General features: G+C 40.8%; 1 protein-coding gene across 3 annotated transcripts in view; it reads right to left on the bottom strand.

Annotated features, from left to right (window-relative positions):
• Nucleotides 1–21,912, bottom strand: part of LOC117514960 (rho GTPase-activating protein 6) — a 242,967-nt gene that overhangs the window by 38,449 nt on the left and 182,606 nt on the right. For all 3 annotated transcript variants that reach the window (XM_034175532.1, XM_034175526.1, XM_034175539.1), the window contains exons 2-3: nt 19,201–19,360; nt 4,752–4,823 (exon numbers count right to left, since the gene is read on the bottom strand). In XM_034175532.1, coding sequence (XP_034031423.1) covers nt 4,752–4,823; nt 19,201–19,360 — 232 coding nt within the window. The remainder of the gene's footprint in view (nt 1–4,751; nt 4,824–19,200; nt 19,361–21,912) is intronic.

Genomic DNA, 21,912 nt, shown 5'->3' with positions numbered 1-21,912 from the left:
TGCAAGTGCCATTAAGGGATCCACTGATCCACAAAGATTGCAAAATTGTTAAAAGTCAAGTCAGTGAACACTGCCTCATAGACAAAAGCATACAAGACAATAAAATCCATGTCCTTACCAATATCCAGTCCATGCCAGCACTGAACAGGGATACAGCAAGAACTCATTGTTGGCTAACTCCAAAATTTAATGGGGAGACTTCAAAGCCTGTGCTGTACTCACATTGCCTGGGTTATAGGCAGGCTATGATGTCAACATGTTATTGTGGATCCTGCAAATTTTCAAAATATCCCATAGATCAGCCTGATCTAATGTACAAAATGCTTTGCAAAACTCAAGCTAGTTTCCAAATAAGCACTGCGGATTGTCAAGCTTGTGTTCAGTGAGTACTGGAAGAGGTCAGTTCCAGTCAATGGTTGACTTCTTGGGAATGAAATCAGACCACTCTGGTTTAGTAACGGACAGAATCATGTTGAGAATGACCCTTGCAAGTACCTTGCCTGACACAGAGACCATTGTAATACATTTGTAGTTGGTGCAGTCTAAAAGATGCAAAACTGCACTATACTACAATTATCTAGTACCATCCATTGTTGGGCAGAGGTAATGGTAAAGCTGCGGTAGAGTATTTGGAAGTCAGTTTAGCTGAACATCAAAAAATATATTTAAAAAACAAACTCTTCATTACTTCAATTCAAGTGTGCCTTCAACACCATGTGTTTGTTAGGTCGTTTAATCTCACAGTAACACTACGTAATCAGAGAAAGTTGGAAAATCTGGCTGCCACACACAGCTAATCTTGGCGTGCTCTAAAAAAAACACAACTTTGATGATTCTCATCCAGAAATGACCTCAGGTTTTCCACAAAAGTCATTTTTAGAAACAGTGCAGCAGTGACACGGAGCAACCAAAGACAGTAAATATGATCTGTCTAATGAGAAACAGGACAGATTTTATTTTATAGTTGAGAAACGTAACAAAATAAAAAAAAAAAACAGACAAACAGATGTGAGCTAACACACACAAAACTGAAGATTAGATGCAGGGCTCACTTCAGAGAGAAATGATGTCATACACATTATATATTCCAGTATAGAAACCTCAAACCATCAGCCAGCAGCTGAGAAATAACAGCCCAGCTGTCTCTGGGTGCAAGTGTAGAAAGAAGGAAAGTTAAAAAAAAGAGCAAGATCAATTCCACAACTACGAGTAAGGCGTTGTGGTTCATGAACAACTCAATGACGAAATGTGACACAATAAATGTACTCGGCGACCCCATGGGGTTACCAGTGCTCATGCAACCTTTGTGTACTTTGCAGACTGGATTGTATAACATTGTTGCATTACCAACATAATGCGCTTCACTTTGCATTCATGGCCCAGATCACATTTATCAAGTCATGTCAGATTTTCTGAACCAACATCAGTGGTTCCAGATCATCAATCTTTGTGACCACATGCAGGGTTTCAACACTGTCTTAAGATGTGTGATTGAGGTTATGCTTGGTGTGTGCCTGATTGTAGGGTTGTTAGCAGGAGTATAACCAGTTTTCAACAAATATATTTGATCACGCAAAAACTGGGGAGGGCTGATATTTGCCATTTGGCATGTTTATGTATTTTGGATCAAGGATGAATGCTGCAAAAATGGAAAGTTGATAAGACAAATGGAGAAATTAGCAATTTTAGCTAACCAAAAAACAATGGATGCTGTGCTGCAATGCACCATGGAAGCTTGGGGTTTTGAGGTTTTAAATGCTGTTATTGTAGTTTATGTTTGATTAAGAGTGTTATTTGTTGTGTTGTTGTAGCTCAATTGTTTAGTCAATTTACATAAGTCTCATGTTGCTATTACCTTGAGTGACTTAAGTTTCATGTTGGTCCTATGAGTGAAATGTTTAGTGGTTTTAATGTCTTCAGCCACTGTCTTTGTTTGTTAAATTAAAACCACCTGCTTACAGCAGCTGTGTGCGCGTATTGCTAACTACTTTCTAGACTCACGCCATTCTAGCAGCGGCCAGTAAGTCATCTTTCTATTAAAAGTGTGAGTGTGGTGAGTGATTTTAAGTTTAATGTTTATAATACAATTGTAAATATGTTAAAAATACATGGATGAAACAAAAAAGTGAAAACAGTTATTTCCATTGTGGTCCATTTCAAAATCAAATGACAAAGCAGAAGTTGAAATCAAATAATAATAGTGAACATGATAACAAGAACCTAAACAATTATACAATAATACATATTCTAATCCAATTACATTTGTTCCGCAAATCTGATTGATTAATCGTGTGAGATTTCAGACCATAAAATATCGTGTTGATGGTGGCAAAATATTTGACTGTTTCACATTTGATGTATCACTCCGCACCCTGACCGAGTGTGTTGCTACGCAGATGTCAATAATGGCACTGTAAGCTGACAGCAAGAGAAACTCGTAGAGTGACGACGATGCTGAAATGGGTGAATTTAAGCTGCCATATGAAATTATTGATGTGGATTCTGATACAGAATTACTCAATGTACTTGACGAGATGGAGAAATCTGTGGGTCTGCTCACAGAATTTCCAGTTTGGCATGAAGATGCTGTTGCTATGATAAGCTTCGCCGAAAACACGGATCCAGGTCGAATTACTTACAGAAAAATAAACCGTGCAAATGATGGAATTAAATTAGAATGGGAAAAACCCCTTTGTGCGACCGTAAAATCCAGCATTAACCCCTACAAATCATTAGACACAACAGGGGTTATTCCCTAAACCAACAGGAAATAAAAGGGTTGAGTTATTTTTCTAAAAATTGTTGAGGTCTAAGGTTCTAAAAACATTCTGGACTCACACACCTGGACTCATTTCCATTTTCTTCCACTTTATCCGGAGTCGGGTCGCGGAGGCAGCAGCTCAAGCAAAACCGCCCAGACCTCCCGATCTACACACACCTCCACCAGCTCCTCCAGGGGAACCCTGAGGCGTTGCCAAGCCAGCCGAGAGACGCAGTCCCTCCAGTGTGTCCTGGGTCTTCCCCGGGGCCTCCTCCTGATGGGACATGCCCGGAACACCTCTCCAACAAGGCGTCCAGGGGGCATCCGGAAAAGATGCCCAAGCCACCTCAGCTGGCTCCTTTCGATATGGAGGAGCAGCGGCTCAACTCCGAGCTCCTCCAGAGTGACCGAGCTCCTCACCCTATCTCTAAGGGAGTGCCCAGCCACCCTGTGGAGGAAACTCATTACCTGGCCTGGACTCATTACTTAATTTATCACCAGACCTTACCACAAAAATGTCAGCTACCTATTTTATAAACACTACTGTATCTAGAGCCCATGGATCCCCACAGGAAACACTGGGGGTGTGTATGTGTATATATATATATATATATAGAGAGAGAGAGAGAGAGAGAGAGAGAGAGAGAGAGAGAGAGAGAGAGAAAGAGAGAGAGAGAGAGAGAGAGACAGAGAGAGATGGCATTCCCTTGGTGGTGCCCTACGACAGACTGTCCAGGATATACCTTGCCTCTCACCCTATGATGGCTGGGATCGGCTCCCCATGACCATGACTGGACATAGTAGGTGCAGAAAATGAATGACTGAATGAATCCCTAGGGGGTGAGGCAGATGGTCCTTTAGTCAATTCCCAGATGGTTCAGTCATCTCCTTGTGACCCAGATGACTGAACAGGTGCACACTGTTTCTGACAAATGTTGCATGTGGTTGCTGCCAGTCAGGATGTTGCCCTCTCTCCTTCCTCTATCTCCTCTTCTCCTTGATGTTGTTTGTACACAATTTTTAAAAGACTTCCACTCTTGTGGAGATCAGTGCTGCTATAGCTGGGGCCCGTCCCTTGTTGCTCCCAGGTCTTCCAGCCGATGGAGCTGCTCTTGAAACATTTCTTCTGAATGAATGTTAAAGTCACCAAAAATTGAAATGTTATCGACAGTAGTTGACAAGTTAGAGATGAATGCACCAAAGTCATCTAAAAATTCGGCGTATCGGCTGGGGGCCCATAGTCTGTGAACAGTGACAAACTAGCACAACTGATTTCCATTCTTCTGACCCTGACAATACATAGGATCTTGGGCAGAGCGGAGAATCAGATGCTCAAATGAATTATTTTTGTGACCCCTGACAGCTAATAGAGTAAACCTACTTAGATTTAAAAATAAAAGCAACACCCCTGCCTTGCTTCACAGGTTTCTCAAGATGGTTCTAATTCCATATTCCTTCAAATCAATCACTCAAAGCTTTTATTGTGAAAATTGGTCACTAATCCTGACAAATCCAGTAGACATGAACTAAAACCAAACAACAATTGATAACAAACATGAATAGAGTATAATTGGTCCACATTAAAGAAAATGACCCTAGTATATTGAGAACCGGTAACACCATGGTATTTACTGTGTAAAGGGGACAGGAGATCAGCACCCAGTCTTTTTTCAGGTTTGACTGGCAAAGCTATTTTTTAAAACAATCACTTTCTGTTCCATTAGAGGTCAGATGACAAAGATCCTTTTCTGTTTGTGCCAAATATGCCTTGCTTAGTGGAGCAGAGTAGCTGCTTGTCAGAGCCCGTCCCCTTACAAGGAGTCGCTCCACTTAAGCGAAATCTAAACAGTCGAAACCCACTGAATAGAAGGCATTTTTAAAACCTTGCCAGTCACCTCAAGGGTGTGGGGCATATCTGAGTGGACTTCTGTCTCACGATTGACTGGAAAAGAAAAATAAATTCCTGTGGAATATTCAAAAAATGACTCACCCTTGTCTTTGCTCTTCTCCTTTCCTAAAGAGTCCAGCTTCCTCCTCAATGACTTTTTCCTCTTCTGTCCATCTGCGTGCACACAAAGCAAAGTAAATCATCTAAAACAAATATTTTGGCTGCACCTCATCTTGCTGTCTTATATTCAACAAAAAATACAAGGTAACCCCCCCAAAAACACAGAACCCATAAAAATTTTAATAAATCCTTCAAAGGTCTGTTAAGATTGGTTATATTTCTGGGAAAAGTGAATTCAAGAAGGATTTTTGCGGAAAAGCAGGCAAAGCACTTTTTCTGGGGTAGTTTGTTGTTGGTCGCCAACTTCGGTAGAATGTCTTGCACGAAGCTTTGGTTGAAAACGGGAACAACAACAAAACGTTTCACTACTCATAGTTGCTCTTGTCGGAAGTGGGGGAGCCAGTTGTGCACTGATACCTGCAAGTGCAACGCTGCAGAAATACCATGTTAAAACAGCAGAGGTGGGAGTAAGTCACCATCAAGTCACTCTCAAGTCAGGAATCGTCAAGTCCCAAGCCAAGTCTCAAGTCATAATGACCACCAAGTGTTTGACAGCTGACTTGAGACTTGACTTGGGACTTGCAGATTGATGACTCGAAAATGACTTGACGGTGGCTTACTCCCACCTCTGTGAAACAAGGCAAAGTAAAGTAGACTTTGGCAGGGCAGGAACGGTTGAGGTGGGGGGGGGCAGTGGGCTGGAGTGGGTGGCCCCAATTAGTCAGACAGATTCCAGTAAAAGGTAAATCGACTGCATTTATATAGCGCTTTTCCATCTGCATCAGACGCTCAAAGCACTTTACAATTATGCCTCGCATTCACCCCGATGTCAGGGTGCTGCCATACAAGGCACTCACTACACACCGGGAGCAATAGGGGATTAAGGACTTTGCCCAACGGCCCTTAGTGATTTTCCAGTCAGGCGGGGATTTGAACCGAGGATCTTCTGGTCTCAAGCCCAACACCTTAACCACTAGACCATCACCTTCCTAATTGCAGAAGGATCTGATTAAAGTATAAGAATACTTATGATTGACTGTCGGAACAGATGTTTGCGTCAAAAGATTATTTTGCACCTGGTGACCTTTAACCTTAATTAGGAAGCTAATTAGTCAAATTGTGTAATAAAAAAACTTGAATAATCTTGCTTAGGAATTACTTATGGATATTAATCAGCCACACCATTTTACTTGTGGCATGTAATCACATCAATCACATCAAGTGAAAGGAAACAGTATGTTAAAAAGTAAAAGTCGCTCAAATACAGAGATATTTACAAAATAACATTTTTATTTCATGTTTTCCTTTTTTCTCACATTTTGAAAGCCTGTATGAACCTTACTATACAAAATATTGTAAAATAATTAATAATTAGTGACCTTATGCATTTTTGGGCTTGGCTAACAACAGATTTGTGTTCACTGTGAAAAACTACCCCAGAAGCTGTGGTTTACCTGTATTTCCTCAAAAAGTCTTCTTGAATTGTAAAGAAGCATATTTTCTGATTGTTTTAGCCAGTCTATGTGTATGATCATTCCTGAAAGTTTCAGTGATCTTGGTCACTTTGCTGGGTCCACCTGGAACAACACTGCAGCAATCCAGCTCTGCTTAGCTCTTTGATATGTAGACATTTACCACTGAGCAAATGTCACTGGACGAACAATCCAGTTATTCGAGGCTGTTTAAAGATTTGGTTTCAATTTAGGACTCACTTTAAATGCAGGAACTAACTGCATCTCCTATACAATGCAGTGCTCAATTCTCTCCATCCTTGGTGGATCCATGTTTTCAGAAGCGACGCAGGAGAGGAATAACTTCTGTAAGAGACCTTTTTGAAAGAGGCCAATTCATTTCTTTTGAACAGCTGAAAAGGAACTTTAGTGTCCCCCAAACTGACTTTTTCAGGTATCTCCAAGTGCGTAGTTATGCAAAAACAATTTTTTTTCTCTGACATTGCCTCAAATGATGTGGATTGATGAATGTTTGGACATTAATCTAAATGATAAGGGCATTGTGTCAGCTATATACGGCAGAATTCAGAATGCTGCATCACCATCACTTAATCGTCTGAAAAACCTATGGGAGCAAGATGGGACCTATGGGACCTATGGGAGCCCTATCTTTATAGATGCAGTCTGGCAGGCTGCAATTGCAAGAATTAATTTCTCATCCATTTGCATTAGACATGGCCTAATACAGTTTAAGGTGCTGCACAGATTGCACTTATCTCCAAATAAATTAGCAAGAATGTACCCTGGTGAGGGTGTGGACATGGTCCTACAAACCTTAGGCATATGTTTTGGTTTTGCCCCAGACTTCACACCTTCTGGGAGTCAATCTTTAAAACAATTTCATTCATACATAAGAGGAATATTGGACCAAGTTTTGTAAGTGCTCTATTTGGGGTCACCCCTCCTGGTACACCAATAACAACATACCAGGCCAATGAAGTAACATTTCTTACATTACTTTCAAGATGGTTAATACTATTCAATTGGAAAAGAGCTGCTCCTCTGTCTCATAAGCTGTGGATAGAAGATGTAAAGTCCCATTTGAAGCTTGAACATCTGAAATATGCTGTGGATGGCTTCATTCAGAAATACAATATGACCTTGACAAAGTTCTCTTAAGTATGTAGCCCAGCTTCCTGACCCCCCTCCTTTTTTTTCTTTTTTAACTAGTGATCTGTTAGCACCTGCTGTCGTTGTTCTGTGTTTGTATGTTACACTATTGTTCTTAAATCTTTAAAATCAGTAAAAAAACATTTGAATAATAATAATCTTGGTCACTGCCTAAAAGGCACATTCTTCTGAAATTATGCTCCAAATGGTATGATGTGTTGGCAAAATAGGCCTCCAGGCAAAATGTCCTCCCTTTAGTCTTCCCTAACATGTCTTGGTCAACAAGGAAAATATATTTGGCCTATTTTAGGCATTTTCCCGCACCTTTTACAGGATAGCAATGGTACCTCAGTGGTAAAATTTCTGGCTGGCAATCAGAGCTTTTGGAAAGTGCAGGTTCGAATCCTGTGGGGGGCATGTTTTTTTTTTTCATTTTCACAGCAGCTGCGTGATGTGTAGCCACACCATGCAGCTGCTCGCATTGTGTTCCCACATGCACGAATCCGTTGCAGCGGCATCGTGCACACATGCCCATCGGCTCGATGTTTTTGTGGTTCTCTCATATGAGCTGTTCCGCCGTGATTTGTCCTGAATTATACTTATTCGTACTATGTGTGATGGAGCCCTGAAGATTGTACCTCTGAAATATCAGACCACCCTGATATAGAATAGCTATGGCATATTGTGATGCTATAACTATCCTACCACACTGTAATTCATATTGTACTCAACAAAACATTACTTTTTGTGATGTATTGTTTTCATTTTTGATGCAAAGAAATAAAATGCAAAGAAATAAAGGTAATGTGCATTTTAAATGATTTAACAGACAAGGTAATCAGTGAGTGTTTTTTGCCTACTTTTCGGTAAATTAATATAAAATTCCATACCTTACTACATTAGATGTTGTACAACTATATTAGGGAGTGTACTAAATATGAAGAACCCTAAAACAATCATTTATATAGATGTATTCCAATATAATGTCAATGGGGTCAAAAATAACCCCACTCTGTCATATTAGTCGCTAACATAGTGTGGATGCTTGAGGGTTAACAGAGAATAGTTGATATGTGATCCATAAGAACATTCCCCCCACCACAACAGTTCGACTTACATATGAATGGCAAATTAACTAACAAGTTTTCATAATAGTGTGACATGTGAAGGCGGCCTGTTAAAGGCGAGTAGCCTCTGCCGACTTGTGCTCTTATTGAGGCAGACTGATGCAGCCAGGGCGTGCACAGGAGTCCGAGAACAGAAAGAATCACTCTAACATGTCAGGGCTTGAGAACAGAGTGTGCACAGCAGTGATTTCATTAAAATCATTCAAATCAGTGAAGGTGCATCATGTCTCTGGAGCTGAGTGCCGGTGGAGCTGAGGTGGTTTGGAGCCCACTCAGCTCTGGAAATAACTTACTTTTCCTGAGTTTTGCCGAGTGGTGTGCCGAACTAAGGAGTTAGCCTGTGAGACAGTTCAGACAGGTAACCTGAGCTCCTTTGCTTCACATACACTTGGCACACCTCACACTCTATATAGTATACTCCTATACACACACAATCTACAAAATACCTGCTTCAAATTGGGGAAACTATTTAAGATGCAGACTTCCCAGCTCTCCCCTCATCCTGTCAATGTTTGCATTGATACATCGCTATTGCTCCTTGCTGTCAGTCCAACCTCCACCACCCAACACCAGTGTGCTGCTGATGCAATAGATAATCTCTAATCTCAAATATGAGCTGTCTGACTGCTAGAGTAGGCTCCAGCCCCCCCCAACCCGTGCACCTTAATTGGAGTAAGCGGTTGAAGATGGGTGATTGAATAAATGAGTGAGTGAGTTGTCTGACTGAAATGTATTTATCCTGAAAGCCAAGTCAAGTTAAGTCAAGTCTGAAAGCATGCTCCATATCTAAAATAACCATCTATCTGCTGCAGCCAGGTCAAATGTTTGACCTTCTTTAGCCACTCACCACCAATGTGCTGGATCATATATCAAGAAATGTGCCGAAGGGACCTCGTACAAAAGACATAACAGACTAAGGTTGCTGGTTAGCATCAAACTCTGACAAGCATATAGTAAGACCAGATGCACCAGGACCCAAACGACTTGGACATTCATTCTCCTTCATTCTCCTCACCAAACACCTCCTTCCAGTGAACTTATGATTCCATCAGATCTTCCCAGGCACTTCTCAATCTCAAAGGCCGAGGACCCAAAGACACGTACAGTATGTCACTGCCAAGATAAGTGAATGTATCTTCAAGTGTAACACTTTTCCCATGTACAGATACACTTCTGATGGTTGAGTCCCGAAAGTCATTAAAAGCCTGAATCTTAGTCTTGATGCAGGACAGTCACAACCCCAGACACTCTGATTCTTCACTCAGGTTCAGTATCAGTGATGCCGGTAATGTGTTAATTAGTAATGCGTTACTCTAATCTGCCGTTTTTTGTTTTTTTTTTCAGTAACGAGTAATGTAACCTGTTTAATCTTTCTAAATCAGTAATCAGATTAAAGTTATGTCTCCAAGTCACTGTGCGTTACTATTATTTTTGCACTGTGGGTCGATCGCAGCTTTAAACTTGGTCCGTGGGCAGGGGGAGGTCAGGGGAGACATTTCTACGCTCTGTTTTCCCCTTTATTTAAAACTCTGTGCTGAGCCGCTCTGTGTGTCTTCTCGCTAAAAACAGGTGATCCACGGCGCATTAACAACTAACTTTTTGTCCACCCAAATGCACCTAAACTCTCTTTCTAAAGATGACATGAAAACGCTGATATAACTTTCTTACCTGCCAGTCTGGTCGTGTTTTTTGCATAAATAAACATTATCCATTCAGGGGCGAATCCAGATGGAAAGGGGGCATGGGACAGGGCAGGGACCTCCCCCCTCCCACAACACCACTAGATTAAAGGTCCACTTTTGAAGCTTTTTTTAAACTACAAATACCAATACTACTCATAATAATAATAACTTCAACAGCTAAAATGTTTAGAGAATTTAAATGTTAGAAAATGTTAGAAAGAATTTAACAGTTACATTTATAAACAATGTAAGTTAGAAATTGCAAGTTTTACCTTTACAGTGCCATGAACAGTTAAATGTGAGTTCAAGAAAGTCTTTATTTTATTTTTTATAAAACAAGTATTTATGTCCAATGAAATCAAGAAAGGGTGACTATAAAGTGAGTATTGGCAAAATGGGTTATCATTTTCATTTGAGGTGGTGGGGGTGGGGGGGTTGTTGTCGGCAACTGCAGAACGTAACTAATAAAGTAACTAACTAAGTTGCTTTTTCAATGAGAAATAACTGAATTACTCTTTCAAAGTAACTGTGCCAACACTGTTCAGTATCCATTGATTCTGCAAACATCACAGCATAATCCTCAAAGTCAGGATCAGTCAACCTTTCCTCACCAACAAAAGCACCTAATTCACTGGTTTCCACAACTCTACCCAACACCCACCCGGCTGTGGCAGGTAGCTAGTTATTTTAGAGATGTGGGGATGGACCTGTTGTCTGTCTAGGTGGTTCCCATCCCGGACCCAAGGCAGTTCCATGGTGTTGTGGAGGGAGTGAAGAAGTGCGGTACCAATGCATGCTCCCAGAGTTGACTTGACTTGACTCACCAAACAGCACAGATAGCCTCATCCTCTTGATAAAGAATTTAAAATTGTGAACGTTGCTTGGCTCTTTTTCTTTATTTGAAATACTTTTTATGATGTTCACAAAGGCTATTTTTTGTGTGTTCAATAGTACTGTACATATTGCGATTTCATATATTTTATTATTTTACAGTTCTGTTTAAACATTGAATGCAAAAGTAATATGTTTGTCTCTTGTTTTATGCTGAGCCAAAAAAAAAAAAAATCTTATCGGTGACTAAAAACCTTGATCTGATCCAAAGTATGGGTTTTGTGATCCATTGCACCCCTATTGATAGGCCTCACCAGCCAGGTGGATGGATAATCTTGGCCAACATGGATTATAACTAATTTGTGTACAAATAATATTTTGTGTGGATAGAAGATATCTTAGATCTTTTCCTACAATGCCTGAAACATTTTTAACACTGATTATGTCAAAAATGCAGACACAACTTCATCATAATGGCAAATCCAGTCCAGATTAGATATCTATTGAATTAGCCAGCAATAAAATGTCTATGAAATTATCCATTGTTTTTATGTATACTGATAAAATTTGCTAAGAATTGTCATATGGGGAAAAATAGTACTTTTCAATGCCATACCTGGGCTTGGCAAGACTTCATTGTCCTGATCTCCTACACAAAACCTCTCTGGGTCACTATTGTAAAACTCTATTAATTAATCCTGGTTTGAGCAAACAAGAGAAACATCATAAAATCCTAACTTGGGTCTGAAGGATAGCATTCGCTGCATACTACAAATACCAAGCATAATTTAACTGCCAAAACTACAATAAGAAATGCATTCTGTCTGAGTTGTTTTTTCTGACTGACATCATTTCAAGAAGGTTTGGAATCCTCCAAAATGAGGAAAGCCACGTTGCCGGCTGTCAACATGATAAACGACTCATGAATTTGCTGATTAACGATCAGGAAACTCTGGAAACGGCGGCATGCACGGCTTTAAAGTCTTGGAAAGCCAGTTAAGAAATTGTTTTGTCTCTGGCCAAACTGTCAGTTCGTGGAAACCTCAGCAGCATTCAATGCTACCGCTAGGTCGCCTTAGGAATCTAAAAATGAGCTGAGCGTAATCCTTTACGCTTAAGATCACACTGAACCAGTTCAAAGAGCCCTCACATGGAACTGCTGGTTTTGCAACCTTGATTTGAACCCCAGATGTTCCTTTCAGCTGTAACAAATGACTCACTTGTGGGTCTCAGGAAATTTAATCCAGCTCCCACAACACGTGCTATGCTAAATTAGCCATTTATGTCAGGGAGCAGGTTCAGATACGCAAACAATCTTGACGCTGAACACTACTGTCGTTCTTTTTCAACGGAATCGAATGCCACACATCTGCAGAAATGCCCTGGAAACTCCAGCTTGGAGCATGAAATGAGGAGAACTAATAAGAATTTAGGATGCATGAAGGAAAGAAGATGGGGATTGGCGCGGCGAGGGAAGAAAACAAGTGGTGGGTGTGAGATAGAAGGAAAGAAAGAAAGCAGATGTTGTGATGTAGACACTAGGGAGAAATGGAGATAGGAAATGGTTTGGATTTTTGACAGATAGCTTCCAAAGCTGCACGGAAATCCCCTGCACCTCCAAAACCTCCTCAAGTCAATTCCAAGCAAACTGTCTCATGAACCTTTGTATCTCTTCTCTACCTCTTCCTACCTCCTTTGATTTTTCTTCCCCTCTTGTCTTAAAGAAATACAGGCAATGTGATGTCTGGTACTCTGTTAAAAAAAATGGCAAACAATGGACTTGAAAATCCCACATTAGCAGTGTTAAAATAACACTTTCATATACACACACTTACGCAAGAGTTAAAATATTTCCCTCGCTAGCACACAGCAGCCATCAGGGACTTTGGAATTCATAAGCAACACAGACAAGTATGTATTAAATCATGGTGGGGTGACGTTTAACCTTCAGTTGGAATGTAAGGGACTGGATAATCCACTACGAGCTCCATTATTCTGCTGCTCCAGCAGCTGGTACAGAGTCAAAACGTGTCAGCTAATACGGCTGCCTAATTTGTACAAGTACTGCTCAACTAGGTCAAAAGAAAACAATCTGTAAGACAGCGTGCACTCAGGTACGGGACAAAAACGCAGATCTTTATGGAAGAGTCACACTCACAAATCTCTCAACCTTATGATCCACTTTTATTTATTTATTTTTCTGTTTATTACCCGAGGCCAACAAATATGGTCATCGGGTATTACGAAGGCTTTGCATCTGTCCGTCCATCTGTCTGTCTGTCTGCCTGTGCTCAGCATAGGTCCAGTCCTGTTACTAACACAGTGTTCAAATTCACAGGGAAAATTCTTGGGACACAGACCTTGGACAAGTTCAAAGATGGATAACCTTGACCTATTTTAAGAGGTATTTTAAGAGGTTAAAATAGCCACATTCAGTTTCAATCTGTTCAGTTTAGTTTTTGAGTAGTGGGGGTGACAGCCAGTCAGAGTAGAGCTGCACTGTGACATCACAGTCTGGTTATTAGCTGCAAACTCAGTTTTGTTTTTGTGTAAATATGACTACATCATCATATATTATGTAAACCTCACGAGAGAAAAACATCTCTATAACTGAAAACATGATTTAAAACAAAAACACGAGTTAGACATTAGCGTGCATGCTAACTTAAAGCTAACATATGCTCTTTTCAAAAGCTCATGTTCATATATTATGCAAAAGCTAGCTACAAATAAACACATCTAAAACTGAAAACAATGTTTTCTCACCTGAAAACACACCTACTTAACCTATTTTAATACACACACACACAGGGTATTTTTGCATTGTGTTATATTTTTTTCTTTGCTTGTGCATACACACAACAGTTAATTTTATGACCCGGTCACACAGCATAAGATGATTCCTGAACAAAGGGAAAAAAGCCACAATGTCACAAATCATCGAGAAAAGGTGGATGAATGAGCTTTCACTTTTCCCATCACCGAAAAGCCTGGGAATCAAGAGCACAAAAGGAACGAAAGAGGAAATAAAGGAAACCAAAGCTAACGTTGGCCTCGACGCTTTAAACGAAAAGTTCAAGTTTCCTGTGACTGGCAGCAGCTATAGAAGCCTCACACAGCCTGCTGCATCCTGCACTGTGTTCCAGGACTCGGCGCTGGGGCGAGCTCTGTCGCACGTGAGTCTTGGAGAAGCTACAAAGAGAAGCACATGATCCGATCCACTGTGGAGATCTGTGCACATGGATCCACCTGCTCTGGTTGCTCGTCCAGAACAAAAGAGGGATCATCTCCTTCATCATCAGAATCCTCACTGTCTGGTTCAGACTCTGATGAGACGCTGTGCGCTCCGTCTTGCTCCAATTTAAAAAAAACTGAAGCGCTTGCTCAAGATTCATAAGATGCCTCATTTAAAAAAAAAAACACCACCACACTAAATCAGGTCACCAACCCTGTTCCTAGAGGGCCTTGCATGTTTTCTAACTCTCCCTGATCCACTCCCAGGAAACAGGATTGGTGACCCCTGAGATACAGATCTGAACAAAAGCTCATAATGGTCAGTATTTGTGAAGTCATATCATGATGTAGTCACAAAGCAGGGGTCACCAACCCTGTTCCTGGAGAGCCCCTGCCCTGTATGTTTTCCACGTCAACCTACTCAAATCACACCTGTTTTTTTTTAAGTGGTGTCTTCCAGCTGTTGATTGGCTGAGCACACCTGATAGAGTTAATGGCCTGGGAGTGGATCAGGGACAGTTATAAAACATGCAGGACAGGTGCCCTCCAGGAACAAAGTTGGTGACCCCTGCACTAAATACTCCACCAAAATAATACACAAGCCAAATATTTCTCAAATCTCTCAAATACAAACACTCTAATCAGACTCCTTTTATTCCTCCTCTCTGAATCACCCACAATATCCCTTCACTCAACTACCAAATTATATGGCTTGGAGATCATTGTTATTGGCTTATGTAGTTTATTTTACACCAGTGATAAAGACAAATTCATGTTTTGTTTTTTACTTGTGTTGCTTCAGACAGAGAGGGAAGAAGGAACAAAAGAAACACCGTTCACGCGTGTCATGCATGAACAAACAAAACCACATGGAGTGGGTGGGCTGTGATCCAACATATGTGGAGTTAGTGACTTGTGATTGGTTAGCTCTTCACTGGCTTCTTGTCCCAGTGAGATCAGATTTTACGGTTCTGCTACTAGTCTATAAAATTGTTCATGGACTGGCAACTCCTTCCCTAGCTGACCTAATTAAACCTTACGTACCGGCCCGGGCTTTGCATTCTCAGGGTGCAGGACTACTTTGTGTCCCTAGGGTGAATAAGAAGTCTGCAGGTCACAGAGCTTTCTCTTATCGTGCCCCTGTTCTGTGGAATGATCTCCCTGGATCAATAAAACAGTCAGATTATGTGGAGACTTTCAAGTCCAGACTTAAGACGCCCTTATTTTCCCTTTCGTATGGCTAGCATACTGGCATAGTATAGTTCTACGCTTTTTACTCTTTTAATTAATTTATTAGGAAACGGAAAGTGTCACGGCCTCAACTTTACCTAAATTCTGGGTCTTTTAGTGAAGCTTAGGGCTAGTGGCCGACAATCACCTTAGTATTTCCTGTTTTTCTTGTTGTTTAATGCTGACAAATTATACAGTATTTCTTGTCTTTCTGATGCCTGATTCTGTTTTTTTCTCTCTGTTTAAGGTGCAGCTCCTTCCAGAGATGGGTGTGGTATTTGTGCTGGACACCCTCCTGTCCTGTGCACCAACAGCATTTCCTGTATATTTGTTTTGTGAATTGTTCTGTAATTTGTGTCTGTAGCATGGCCCAAGCAGAGGGTCACCCCTTTGAGTCTGGTCTGCTTGAGGTTTCTTCCTCAGAGGGAGTTTTCCTTACCACTGTTGCTCTGGGGGTTAGTAAGGTTAGACCTTATTTGTGTGAAGTGCCTTGAGGCAACTCTGTTGTGATTTGGCGCTATATAAATGAAAATAAATTGAAAAATTGAAATAGCAAAAATTAGCTCGTGCATTTTCCACCAATGAAAAAGGAGTCATGTTTCATCCCACCACTGTCGCTGCTGCAGCAAAGAAGCAAGTAATCCTTTTTGCTGCGTGTGTGACATAAATGCACAGGAAACACTAACGTTACAAAAACTAAGCAAATGATAAGAAACAGTCATGAAGGACAGCAAAATGAAAAACGGACAAATTGAGGTTTTCAGCGGCATTCATTCAAATGTTTCGACAGTTTAAAAATCCTGACAAAGCACCAGCTGCAGGAACGAAGCTGAGCGAAGGTTAAACAGTGGCAACAAAAGTCAACAGAAGTCCGGATTTCTTGTTTCGTTTGGGCTTCGTGCCCTTCGTTAGTGCCCTGTGACTGGGCCATTACAGAGTGATGCAGCTCCTCAAACAACCAGCAGGAATTGGAACAATGTGAAGTGCAAAAGGTAGTCATTCATATTCAATATGTAATTCCACCAAACTGCCAGGTAATGGCACTATAGGGTAAAAGTATTCTGTCATAGTCCATCAAAGTTGGAAAAGATTCTTTATAGTCAAAGGTTTGGAGGGTAGCAATTAATATTTCAGGTGTCATTTCTGTCAATCTAAAGGTGGAATGAAAGTCTAGATATGGCTTTAAACTTTATATTCTACCAGGCAGCACCTGCCCTGTCTCAATCAATCGCATGATATTTAACAACTATAAATGAACCACCAGCAAAATGGTACGAAAGCTTCAAAAAAACTTTCTCATTTTTAGTTCTGCCTTTAGTGCTTAATAAGCAACTTTTCCTTCCTTCCTCCCTCATGCTGGTGTATCATACATTATTATAAGTCAACATTTTTAATGTCTCTACACACACATTTTTTTTTTTGTTCATTTGTTATTTTAATGGTATAACATTTGAAGTAAGAGATTTTAGGACTGAGAAGAATCCAATCTGAAGCTGATGTGCATCAGTGTGAAAAGTCAAACCCATGCAATTGTTGAAAGAGACAGAGAGAGATGGAAGAAGTGTCTGCCTGGGGTAATTCATATAGCATCCTTTCAACGGTTTGCCACAGTTACTCTGAAAAAGTAATCCAATTACTGTTACATACATTTCAACCTATACGGATTGTCCGTAAATTATACGGATTTTTCCGAGTTTCAGAGTCATACGGACGTACAAATAAAGTTTTACGGATATTCAGGGTTTTCTGTTGTAAATTAATTTTTTTACTGTTGTTTTTCTTTTTGGCCAGCCATCCACCATCTTTGTACTCCTCCTATAAGCTGTGTGATGACGTGCGCAATGTGAGCATCCAGTCGGAATTGGTTCACCGTCACATGGTTTTCCAATATCCAATTGTAGGGCAGAGCAGTCTCAGATGGTAGGGCCAAAGATTGTTAGGAGTGCTTGTTTCTGACGACTGTTTTTTCAACTCAGAAAACTGCCGATGAAAAGCTCTCGGCTCACTGAACGTGGGCAGTTCAGTTGCTGTGATCGACCCGCAATGTAAAAATGCAAAAATAACAGTAATACAAAGTGACTTGGAGAAGTAACTTTGTAAATCTGATTACTGATTTGGAAAAATTAATGCATTAGATTACTCATTACTGAAAAAAGCAGTCAGATTAGACTAACGCATTACCGGCATCACTAAGGGCCCCTTCACACAGTGCGAAGTTTGGACGAAGTGCACACTTAGTGCACATAATGCAGGAATCATGTGCAAACCATGTAATGTCATCCCTGTCGCCAACACCTCATACACCTGTTGCTACAACTATTTGCACACATAAGCACCTGAAAGACAGAGTGTGGACTGTGCAAACCCATCTCACCCTCTCACGGCAGGTGCCGGCCAAATTCCAGGTGACACGCATGAACACCTAACACCGCTCGCACTGCACTTAGAAAATGTGTGTTGTTTGAACTTAAGTTTGTAAGTTATTACAAACTTAAGTTCAAACAACTTAATTCATTCAGGTTTTACCAACTGTAATGCCTTTTTTTTAAATTAGTTCAACTATTCTCTTTTTTCAGTGTAAAATGGACAATCCGCTTCACAGTGATGTTATTTTTGGGACAGGATGGCGATCACAAAGGCTTGTCCATGTGACTGCATGATGACATAGATTTTATTATATGGGTGGGACCAAAGGAAACCACATTTGTTTCACTGGAAAGTTTTGGCCACATTTTTGGATGCTTTGCGTTGTTTAATTTCAGAATCTATTGAACAACTCTTTGTCAATAATCATTTGACAAAAAAAAAAAAATGCATTAGTTTCTGATGCAGTAGAAGATAAACTATGTTGATGTTATGAAGACGATGGTCAACAGACACAACGTTAAGCAGGAAGAATGTGATGCAAAGTGTGGTATACATCTAAATGAATGTCCTGTCACAGCTTCTCCAAACATACACTGACTTGCCTTTCCTTAAATACACTTTGGAAAAGGAAGTGGCTGCAAAAGTGTGAGTTTAAGGGACACTCGGAAGAAGCTGCACGAGCTTCAAAAACACAAGCAGATGCAGAAATGCAAGTCAAGTTACTTGCTATGTACTGTATATAAAATTAGAACCTGACACTGAAAATGTACATCGGTGCTAGTTAGAAGCATGATTTTGAACTTTAACAATTAAAAGTGACTTGGAGTGTGACACCCAAGTCAACGTTGTTTGGCCCGTGCTTTGACCACTGCACAAGGCATACAGCTTTTTAAATTTTGCTTCTGTACACCATCACAATGGGATCAAAATTAAACAATCACAATGTCCTGAAATCACTACAGAATCAAAGTTATACATGCAGAACACATAATATATGGCCGAATGTCTAGACCTGGGTTTGATTCCCAATCACAATACCAGACTGGGTCCTTAGACAAGACACTTAATCTGCAATGTCCAAGTCCATCTGGCAGTAAATGGGCACCTACATAACCTGAGATGTATTGGTGACCCATCTAGGGAGAGTGGCAGACTCTCTTCAACTTTATGCTATGGAATCTGTGGATAAACACCAGCACCAATGGGATTCAGGGCCGACACAGGGCTTACCTCAACTGTCAATGACTGAGTTGAGCACTTAACATGAGAAAAAAAAAATGTTAATCGAGGAACTTGACCTTTAATTTATAAACTACAGAATGCACAAAAACACACCCACCTTTAGGCATTGTTATTTGACATCCCAGGTCATAGTCCTGGTGTAAACGGGTGTAGGCCACTTCCTGCAGCCTGGCCCTCTCCAGCTCTGAAAGGCTCTGGATGTCAACTGGGGTCAGACGGACACTCCGTCCTGACAGGCTGGTCCAGGTGAAATCACCCTGACAGATACAACAAAAGAGAAATGTTAATATGTTGAAGAGCATGTTATTACTTGGTGGAGATATGTGGTTTCTTGAGCGCCCCTATATTTTGAATATGATTTATATTTAAGAAGGTGCCAAAATCCAGCCCAGGTTCCAGGTCATGGTGACAGTTGACCACACGCCTCATCCTACACTTCCTTATCTTCAGCCAAGTCCTCTAACTCTTCCTGGGGTTCCCAAGACATTTCCAAGCCACCTGGGATACATCCATTCAGTGTGTCTCATGTCTTCTCTGGGACCTCATCCCAGCTGGACATGCCTGGAAGATCTCCCTAAGGAGACAACTCCTCACTAGGTGCCAGATCCACCTCAACTGGCTCCCTTCAACAGCAGCACCTCCACTCGGTGTCCCTCCCTATGCTCAGGTAGTGGACAGGAATCTCATTTCTGCCACTTGTACCCATGATCCTGTTCTTTCAGTCATTACCCAAAGTGAGGATAGGAGCATAAATGGATTTGTACATTGAGAGTCTCGCCTTCTGGCTCAACTCTTTCTTCACTTTTATTTCTCCTAAATTACACTAAACAAAGAACATACTGAGTGTATTAAAAAGATCATGTGCTATGGTAACAACCTTTCCAGTAATATGTATATATTTGCTAATCACCAAAAACATTTGGATGAAAATCGATTGTAAACCTAATGAAATGGTTGATAGCAGGACACAGACAAATTAGAACAGATGGATGACAGAATGAATGGCTAGAGGTTGATGAGCAGGTGCAATCACCCAGAATGAAAATGAACAACTTTATTAAAATGCATGATAATTACATAGGTAGGACTGATGTGTTTTTTTCTTTAACACACTTGCAGGATGAGGTTTCTAGAGCAGAACAGAAACCAAGGCGAATGAATGATAATGATGTTGCCCACGCAGCCAGAATAACTGAGACAGCATGTGCCTTGGATAAAAGTCAGTACTTTCTCAAGTCTTTGTCAAAGACCCACTGAGGACCGCTTCCACAAATCACAAAGCGCTGATGGGTTCTCAGTATGTTCTCCGCACAAACCCAGATTAAAAATTCAGCGTATGACGAGGGGATGTGGCACTGTCGACCAGAGCATATGTTTATTTCTAGCTTTTAATTAATCAGAGTTGGACTGCAATAAAATGTACTGAATTGGGGAAAAAAAATCAGGAAAGCTGTACTTTCCCTTGCCTTGAAAATCATTCATCTGCTCATGCATTCCTCTGTGTTTGCTGAGAGGTCAGGAAGAGGTGGGTGAGGTGAAAGAAGTCACAGAGGAGACATACTGTACCTCCAATTTATCCTTATCCAGACAGAGGGCTTACAAGTAGACAATACTGTGTCTCAAGCCAAGGGACAGGCCACCCCTGAGGGCGGGGAGCCATTGCAGGGGATACATGAACAACAAGGGGAAAATGTGAGTTGAAACAATTGTTCTGATGATAGTTTTTGTTCATTTTACACAGCCACAGTTCATTTTGAAGGATTTGGTAGTTTAATTTTACATTTATTCATGCTTCCAGATCCTAGCCAGCTCACACTCCGGCACTATGAGTACTGTGGGGTGTGGTATAGGGGTAGGGGTTGGGGGTTGGGGGGAGAATCTCTGAATTCTTCCCAGTGAATACTGGTGTTCCTCAGGAATGTGTTCTGGATCCTTCACTGTGCAATGCTTGCATGGACTGGATGGTAGTTATTGTTGTGGAAATGAGCAGTTTAGGTGCCTTTGCTGGTGAAGAAATGGTAACTGGGCTTAACTTCACAGACAATGTTGTGATCTTTGCTTAATCCATGGATACCCTGACTGCAGAGCTTGGCTGAGAAAGCAATCAGACTTTCTGGCTTTGCGATTGTCTGGGGTCAAGATGAAGATCCAGGGCCTGTATTCACACAGATTCTCAGAGTCCTCTCAGAGAGCTCCCAACTTAGCTGAAAGATTCCTAGCAAGGAATGTTAGCTTAAGAGTGATCCAGGAAGTGCCTGAGACCAACTCTGAGCAAGTAGTGGACAGAAACATTTATCATCATGAGGAGAAGTGGTTAACCCTGTTGCGAGGTATGACACAGTCTTCTAAAAGCTGTGATTGGTTGTCACAAAAGGGGAAAGAGAAAAAAAAATGTGAGATGTGCTCCTAGTTATGAATGGACAATAAAACCAACCAATCATATAACCTGAACTGTATTAAGAAATGTGTTATTGTGAAAATAACTTTATGTCATGATGATGAAACTCAACAAAATGAAATGAATTGTTACAAAGCTTCAAAATGTTTGAACGTACTGCATTCACATGCCAATTATTATATTGATTAGCTTATTGTGACGTTTACTCCCCATGTTGATAATTTTGCTACTTAATGTATTTGATATTAATGACGGACGCAGACTCAGCTGTCAGCAGGTCCTATGATTGCTGGTGTCCTGGTAAAAAGTGGCTTGATTTAGCAGAATGACCAAAACAACAAATGAAACGGATAAAAAAAGAACTAGAAAGCCCAAGTGGACAGAAGAGCCATGCCCACTGTTGGCACAGCT

This window comes from Thalassophryne amazonica, chromosome 1 (assembly GCF_902500255.1).
Source record: "Thalassophryne amazonica chromosome 1, fThaAma1.1, whole genome shotgun sequence".
In the NCBI taxonomy this organism is placed as follows: Eukaryota; Metazoa; Chordata; class Actinopteri; order Batrachoidiformes; family Batrachoididae; genus Thalassophryne; species Thalassophryne amazonica.
The sequence above is the reverse complement of the archived record's forward strand: the minus strand, read 5'-3'. Positions and strand labels throughout refer to the sequence as shown.